The 8244-nt window shown below is 43.6% G+C and overlaps 2 protein-coding genes across 5 annotated transcripts; one reads left to right on the forward strand and one right to left on the reverse strand.

Moving 5' to 3' along the window:
• Positions 1 to 14: 14 nt before the first annotated feature.
• Positions 15 to 3624, forward strand: STKLD1 (serine/threonine kinase like domain containing 1). Of its 4 annotated transcripts, none has more exons than XM_061352362.1 (5): positions 15 to 147; positions 463 to 559; positions 1033 to 1077; positions 2375 to 2449; positions 3138 to 3308. In XM_061352362.1, exons 2-5 carry the CDS (start codon positions 521 to 523, stop codon positions 3225 to 3227), a joined length of 249 nt encoding a protein of 82 aa, XP_061208346.1. In that variant the 5' UTR covers positions 15 to 147; positions 463 to 520; the 3' UTR covers positions 3228 to 3308. The 4 variants fall into 4 exon arrangements, 3 of the variants coding, with proteins under 3 accessions (XP_061208346.1, XP_061208347.1, XP_061208344.1); XM_061352363.1 differs by having other exon boundaries at positions 15 to 142; positions 465 to 559; XR_009725280.1 differs by lacking the exon at positions 15 to 147 and adding an exon at positions 3426 to 3624 and having other exon boundaries at positions 247 to 559; positions 3138 to 3235.
• Positions 3625 to 3639: 15 nt separating this feature from the next.
• On the reverse strand, positions 3640 to 8121 carry REXO4 (REX4 homolog, 3'-5' exonuclease). The gene is made up of 8 exons (XM_061352359.1): positions 7942 to 8121; positions 7313 to 7671; positions 6887 to 7042; positions 6501 to 6694; positions 5986 to 6074; positions 5311 to 5391; positions 4557 to 4631; positions 3640 to 3997 (listed from the first exon to the last, which is right to left on the reverse strand). The coding sequence occupies exons 1-8, from the start codon at positions 8104 to 8106 to the stop codon at positions 3902 to 3904; spliced, it is 1215 nt and encodes a 404-aa protein (XP_061208343.1). The 5' UTR covers positions 8107 to 8121; the 3' UTR covers positions 3640 to 3901.
• Positions 8122 to 8244: the final 123 nt, after the last annotated feature.

Consider the following 8244-nt stretch of genomic DNA (forward strand, 5'->3'; position numbering starts at 1 on the left):
CGCGGTGCGGCGGTCGCGGGTGCCTGTGGGGGCGCCTTGTCGGCCTGATGGTTGTGCTGCGGGAAGCGGGCGGTGCGCCCAGCCGTGGGGGTCCCTCCACACCAGCAGCCTGCTCTGCCTTCCTCTGTCCCGCCATGGAGAAGTATGAGATGCGGCCTGCAGGACCAGGCCTCGTCCGTCAGGAAGGTGGCGGTTGCAGTCTTGTTGGGAATGGTGGGGGACCCTGGGGGATGAGGCGGCCCTAGGGGCAGGGGTGTGGGTACGCTGGGCTGCTCTGCCCTGCAGAGGGAAACTGAAAGCCTGTGTGCTTCCTGAGGATGGGATGGGGATGCGGGAGCCCGTCACCCTGCCGTGGTGATGCGTGGAGGGTGTCTGCAGGGAAAGTGGCTTGAAGGGACTTTTTGCATTGGTCGTTCTACTGCTTGTAACTGACCAAGTGCACGAGTGTTTCCTGTGCCCCGCAGGTGCTGGAGCAGCTCCAGCCTGGGGCCCTGGGCACGTGCTGGTAGCTGAATTGAAAATGGAAAAGGGTGTGGAGAAGAAATATATAATAAAGCAGGTGAGAAAGTGGTTGCTAGGAAAACAAGAGTTCATTGGCACATTCGCTAATCTCTGTGGCCCCTTTGATAGTAACAGACACAGAAGTTGCTTGGCCCCTCGGTAAGAGCAGGCTTACATCTTACTGTGCTGCTGTTTTGGAAATTGATTCAGACCAGATTAGTAGAATATTCAGGTTAAAAGTGGGAAAGGGGAGCAGCCTATTTAGGTCCATCTGGTGTGTTTTCACATTAGCTTGCTGCTACTTTGGCAGTACAAGAAAGGAGTAGGTAGAACTGTTGTGGACTCATTTGAAACTGTTTCTGGCCATTTCCCAGGGAGACTGCCCTAAATATTAGGGACTGGAGTTGTCACTGAAAATTTATGCCAGTTAATTCAAAACTTGCAGTTCTAGTATTCTTGACAAGGTTGCTCAGGCTTAAAGTGTGCCTGTCTCTATGTTATAATCTCATCCTTGTCTTTTGTTTGTTGCAGGTGCAGTGCATTAAAGAAAAGCAAGCAAATGAGGCCTTGAAGGAGGTATCAGTGCAATTTTTCTTTAGTACTTTATTGAAAAGACCAAAGCCTTTAACAGACCAAAGTCTTTTATCTGTAAGGATTAACTAAGTAAATAGTCAAGAAGTAAATCAGGTAGGACTAACTGAGGGGTGTTCTCCCTGCTCTCTGCTTGGGCTTAGGTCTGTATTTTGTATTAATTCTCTTCTGTTTGAATATGTAGATTCAAATGGATGGCTGTTCTCAGAGGATAGTCCTTTTTCAGCATTTGTATTTGTTTTGTGCTGAAGACAAAGAGCAAAGCTCACTGTTTTGGCCTTTAAGTTTAAGGAGAATCTTGGTCTGTTTATAGTTTTACTAATAACTCAATTTCTAGTTAGTATGCTTCATGACGTGTTCTTTTCTGAGAGCTGGACATTTTTTGATGTGAATGATTTAACTGGTTTTCTTCTTTTGTTATACTTCTTTTTTTTAACTTGTTTCAATGCCTTGAGGAAGAAGCAACACTAGAAATACTATTACTGAAACAAATTTTGGTATTTTAAAACATGTGCAGTAACAGATGATGGATTAGTCTCACGATGTCCTGCATGCATAATATCTGCAGTTATAAATGAGTGAGAATACACATCTGTACAGATGCTTCATCTTGCTCAAGAGGTGATCTCTTTATGTACTAAGGCATTATTGATATTTTGGTCCAGTTTTTCTCTTGATGTATGTGTCTATTGAAACAAATGCAGTTATGCCAGCTGGGAGCTCTTAGAGTTCTTCTGTTGTGTGTGCACAGCCACAAACACAACTATAGGAGAGTAAGGTGAATTCTTACTTTTCACATCATCAGCAAGCTTGTTGAAGTAATTGGTAATTGTTAGAGTCCTTACAGTGAAAACAACTTCAAGGAGGTAGATAAGCATCTCACCAGTGTCAAGCTTGCATGGGGTTACTGGAAATAATGGCTATGCTAGAAAAAGAATCTTGACTTTCATATTCTGTGTTTTCAGGTTTAGGAATTGAAGAAGGGGGGTGGTTCACATATCATCTCTCTAAGGATCAGTTTATATCCTTGAATCTCACAAGGCTGTTGCAGCATTTTATTGAGTAGAATCTTAATGAAATATTTTCCTTATCTTGACACTGGCAGATGCATATAGATAACAGAGCTTGCACACTGAAAGAATTTGAGCAGGCATGTGACACAAACAAGTCGGGAACTGGCTTGGGATATTGTTTAAGGTCCTGTTAATGGGAAGGACTGTGTAGCTATTGAAAGCTCTCTCTGTAATGTTTCTTTTTTTTTTTTTTTTTTTATTCTGTGCAGGCAATGAATTTGCTAAAATTTCATCACTCAAACATCTGTACTTACAAGGAATCGTTTGTGACTTGGGATAATAAGGTGAGAATGAAGAAGGATTGGTTACACTGGAACGCAGGGTTAACATTGTAGGCATGTCAGCATTTTTGCAGGTTTAAATCTAGGGCTGTTGGTGTGTGATGCTAAAAAAAAAAAGTGGTTATATGATCTGAAACAAGCCTGCTTTAGCTCCTGCGTAGACATGCTGAAAAGCTGTGCAGATACGCGGATTGGAGTCCCTCACATGCAGTACTGCGTGCTGACTCAGTTTCTGATATAAACCAGTGTGCAGTACTGATTTTCATGCCTGCATGAAGACCCTTTTATAGGAGAGTATGGGAAGCTGAATGCCCTGGCTCATTTACTTGCAGAATTTATTGAGTGCTCAGGCAAACTTTGCACTGATTTTATGGATGTGTATTTGACTTGAATTGTCCCACATGGCTTTGGATAAAATGCTTAATGATTTATTTATTTTTTTAATTAAGAAGCTAATAAACAAAAAAAACAGAACATCCTCCAAAATTTCCCCAAACAACATACATGGTATATTTTTAATAAAAGAGTAAATATTGTCTCCTCTGTGAGAAATTACTCATCTCAGAACACCCCTTGGTATTGGGTCAGCAGCACACCCACCAGTTTGGCCAAGTTCTTGGTTTTATCTTTCTTACTGGATATGGGATTCCATGCAAACAATTGGACAAAATTGGTGTGGTGTTTTTTACAGGTGTCATGTCTGTTCCTTCATCTGGTAATGCAGCACTCAGGCCAAGGAGATCTTTCATCAAGGAAAAAAGGCAGAAGTCGGAAAAAATAACAGACATGGTAAAAAGTACAGAAAAAGCATCTGGTTGAACTGATAGTTTCACTGCTTTTGTATTTCTCCCTTTCTATTCCCTCTTTCAAAACCTTCAAAGCACAGTGTTTTGCTGAAGGGTGCTTTAGAACCTGCCTTCCAAAAGGTATCTGTAAGTTATTCTATTTGTTATTCTTTAATGTATATTCCCCTCAATAGGTGGTTGTGAAATTCCTGGGACAGATGGTGGATGCTTTGTTTTATATAAACAAACAAAATATTTTCCACAGGTGAGTAGAAATCTCGTTCTCTGTGTCTGACAGGTGACTGCTCTTTGCAGTGACTGTTGGTTCAGCACAGCTGCTCAGAGGCAGTGATTTTTACTGTTCTGAAAGGGGGAGTAGGAGCTAGAAATTCTCAACTTACTCAGAAATTTAACTCATGAAGTACTTCACAAATGCAGGTATTGGTTACAGCTATTGTTGAAACACAGTGGTAGGCATCAGAAAGGGGGTGCCAGCAGTAGTCTCGGTTGGCAGCATTAACATACCAGGTTAGGAAGTACTGTCTCTTGATTATTATTTTTCTTTAAGTTGCTGCTGTCAGTTCCGAGTTATTTCTAAATTTGCCCTGGAAAGTGACACGAAACCAGCAGATGCTGTAGATAAAAACACAGCGGTAGAATCATTCAAGTTTTACATTTTTTTGTTGTTAGACTTGTTCTTAACACCAGCTTCCCATTTGTTTTTCTCTAAGGTGTAAAGTCTCATTGCTGCTTGTGCATCCTGAACCTAAAAAGGAACAGAACAAACAGGAGGCTTAATAAAACATAGCTGATATGGGTTAAGAACATTATTATTAATAAGCAGCTAACTCATCATTTTAATGATGAAACTCCTGTTTCAGTCTGTTCTTCTCTTATGCCCTCCTGCCCACTGAAAGAAAGGAAGTAAGGGCTGCGATTCAGTAGTAGGCTCTCACTATTTTATCCAACTTGCCACAGTACAACTGTGCAGAATTTTGCTTTTAAGGGAAGCAAGTCAATACTTGGGAATTGCTTTTTTCCCCTGGGGGTCTTAAAATAACAAGAATTAATAACATTTACACAAAATATGGTTGACTTGTGCAACGGCAGTTTATGAAGATAATAATCCAAGTGGCATGAGACATGTAATGGTAAACAAGCTAGATGACAGTCCTGCAGCATGCAGGCATGTAAGCAGAGCATGTTAACTTTGACTGAGAGGCTAGAATGAACCCACAGTATTCTGTACTGAACCCAGATCCTAGAGTTAATGTCTAGTGCCTTCTTGATCTACCCAAAAATGTATGTTAAGAGGAGTTACGTACCGAGCAGTGCTCTGATGTCTGCACTTGAACATTTAGCAGTTTCTCACAGAGCAGCTTCAGTGATGGCCTCCCATTCTGGAGACAGAAAAGACAGAATCATGTCCTGCACTACTTAAAATGCATATAGAGATGTGTGTGTATGTATATAAAAATACTCATTTGTGTAAACTTCAAAATATGGCACATCTCAGCTTCTACTGGTGACCTGTCAAGAATAATGAATTGAGATTTGCATGTATGCTACTGAGAGGATGTTGTGTATTGCTGTAACCCTCGGATCTATGTTTGGGGTGCTTTGTTGTGAAAAAGGAAACCCAAGTATGTAGCTGTGAAAGTTGAAATATTTCCCCATAACCTGACACTTTACTCCTACAGTCAAAACAGAAACTTGAAGCCTTTTAACATCGCTATGGAAATGGTACCATTAAGAAGATGGCCTAAGCCTTACCTTAAGTAGAACTCTACCATTTTATTTTGCTATCCAGAAGAGCATTATGAAGGCCATGCAAGTGCTAAAGAATGGGAAAGTCACTGAGTTTTCTGCACTGAACCAAAGTTATTGATGTACTGCAAACACTAAGAAAGGATACAACTAGATTAGTATTTCAATTGACAAAAAGCAGTCATCTGTTTCAGGTAGGAAAGAAGAAATAGGGTCCGGCAGAGGCAAGTGTAGGGGTGAGCTACCACTGGAAGGCAGCAGCTCATGAGTCGGTTAACTGAGTTGACAGGCATCTTCCCATCAGTCTCTTACCTTGATTCCGACTCTCTGCCTGAAAGGTTTGTATCTTTGTGTGTCACGTATCTTCTTCTGAGGATGATCAAGAAACAGGACCTAGAAAATGTTACATTTACAGTCCAAAGTGTGCTGCTGCATGAAACTTTAATAGAGATGAACGTACAGCTTCCTGCTGCTTCATTCCATCCGTTATACGGGAGGGCTGAAAACTCTGAATGGACAAGACCCAGATCATCCAGACCCTGGCTGGATTCAAAGAACCACAGATTCAAAGAACCACAGAAGCAGAAATTAATCTGAAGGCACAACCTGTAGAGACTACCTCTGCAGTGCTGGTACAGCATGATGTAAGGTACTTGTCTCTGGTGACACCAATCAGACTGCTAAGTTTTGGGTACTAAGCAAAGCATGCAGATTTTTCATCATTCTGCTTCTTTCCTGCCTCTTTAGTAGGCAGATTAAGCGCTAGCAACACCATCAAGCAGTTTGAAAGCTGAAGAATCCTAATGGGCAAGTGACTAGGGCTGTAACTGTTGCAGTATGAAATGCCAAGAAACCAAGATAGCAGTAATAAAGCTGTAGTTTCTAGAAGTTCAGGTTTGTTCATCTGATCCAGAATGTTGTACTAGAAAATTAATCTAAAAATTATTGCATCCTCTTCCTAAAAATACAAGATGTGCAGCCATGTACCTTTAGATCATTCCGCAAAGCGTGGCCAACCAAAATCCTTCCATTCAAGATGTCAGCGACTTCCTTCTGAACTGTTTTAAAATCTTCACCTAAAAATACCACAAAAGGAAACACTTTCTGTTAGATGCAGGAGACAGATGAGCAAGTTATAAAACTAAAAAGCTGTCTCTTTTCTGTGAAAGCAATTGTATCCTTGGGACTGTAGTTACACAAATTGGCACAGCACACTAAATCCTCTTCTTGTTAGAACAGCACAGAGAATTCCATAAAGAAGTAAATAAACTCCCTTTTATTCCCATCTCATTATCCACACGTACATTTCTGCCAGGGCATTAGTGACCACTCTGTAAAAAGTACTTCTTCCCACATCTTTTCTTGGCATTCAGGCTACATTTTGTGTTCCATTTCCCAACAAAGGTCTAAAACTTTTCCAGGCTCAGCCACCAATGCTTCTGTGACAGCCTGTTAAATTTTCCCTCCTTAACAAACCTTTTCTGGGGAAAATAATACCCTACCTGTATTTATATTCTCTGGGCGGATGCCACTGACAGCAGTTCTGTAATCGGTCACCTCTTCCGTAGGCTTGACATACTTGTCATAAACACACTTTCCAAACTGGTTGACTATGGACACACGAGCCACAATACTGTCCTCTCCCTTGGGTCCCGTTCCCACCATCTCGCAGTCCATGGCCACAGCTCGCGTCAGCCTAAAAGACAAACGGCAGCTCAGTGATGCCTGTGTCACAGGGCCCACAGAGCAGCATTCATGGGGCTCCTGTGTGGACAGGAACAGGAAACTCAGCAGTTTGTCAGCTTATGCTGTGCACCCAATAATCATGCTTACGAGAAGATGCTCTCAATGGCTCTGCTGCTATCCTTCCAGCTGGAATGCCACTCACCCTTCAAAAGCACCTTCCTTAACCAGCACCTGCTTCACAGAGTGACTGGATTGACCTGTTTCAAGTCCCAGATTTCTTCGTGCAATTTTTGCTGCTTCACATCCTATTGCTGCTTCGATATCTTTTGGATCGACGTCATCAAACCAGATTTCAGCCCTGGTAAGTACAGATTTAATTACATTGGGCGGTTTTAAAGCACTCTTTCATCTTTATAGTGTAGAAAAAGCATTTGTTTTAAAATCAAGACATCGGCTCTGTGACAATCAGTTAAGTACTGTCACCTATGCATGCTCCTTGCTATACTTGCAGGGTAAGGAGAAATAAGAGGCATGCTGCAACAAGGCTTAGTTTTTGTGCTCAGCTGGTCTGAGTGTACACCTCCCAAAATAAATGTTCACATAAATGTACGATGCCTGAAGTACTCACTCTTTGAGTTGCTGCTCCACATGTTCTTCAGCTTTCCTCCTCTTATGTTTTATATCATCTTTCTCCTTTAAAACATCACCATTTTTCGTTTTATCTTTGCAGTCTTTTTGATTGCTTCTGGTTCCATTCATATTCTTAACCATTGCAACCCCCTTGGGTTTTGCCTTAGCCAAAGGAGAACTGTATTTACCAGAACAACTGTCCATTTTATTTGTGGATCTGACCTTTACCACATTGCCATTCCCATTGGTAACCAGGACTTCTTGGCTGTTTCCTGGTTTGAGTGGCTGTGTAGTTCTGGTGTGTGTCTGACACGTAGTGAGGGACTCGTTGGAGCTATTTGCCTTTTGCCTCAGTAGCTAAAACGACAGAACAAAATAAACCCCAAAAGTATTATCTCCCCCCGCTTCCGACCCCACCATCATTCCTGGCGCTCACAGAATTCCAGGCTGGAAGGTACCTCAAGGATCACCTGGTCCAACCTTAAATGGCTCCCGGCATCCCGCTTTATGTACTGGCCCCAAGCTCGTGCCTTTCTTCATCGCCAGGCACGTGGCGGAACCGCGCTCAGGCCCTGGCAGCGTGGCCCAGGCCGGCCCGGGGCCTTCCCCATCCCCGCTGCCCCTCACCTCCTGCAGCGCCTTCCAGTTGGAGGAGAACTCCCGGGGGCTGCGGGGGGGACCCGCGGCCGCCGCCACGTCGGTGCCTTTCGGCGCGTTCGCTTCCCCGCGGCCCCGCCAGCCCTTCCTCCTCCCGCGGGCCGCCTCGGGCTCCCCGGGGCTCCGGTTCGCCATGCGGCGCAGCCCCACGGTGCCAGCGCTACCGCTCCCCGCCACTCCGGCACCGGGGCCGCGCAGTGCCGCACCGGCCCGGCCGGGAACGCGGACCCGCACTTCGGTTCCGGGCTGCGAGGCCTGCCCTGCGCGTGAGAC

This window comes from Neopsephotus bourkii, unplaced genomic scaffold, assembly GCF_033783945.1.
Source record: "Neopsephotus bourkii isolate Nb327-2 ecotype Australia unplaced genomic scaffold, CSIRO-AGI_Nbou_v1 NB_659, whole genome shotgun sequence".
NCBI lineage: Eukaryota > Metazoa > Chordata > Aves > Psittaciformes > Psittacidae > Neopsephotus > Neopsephotus bourkii.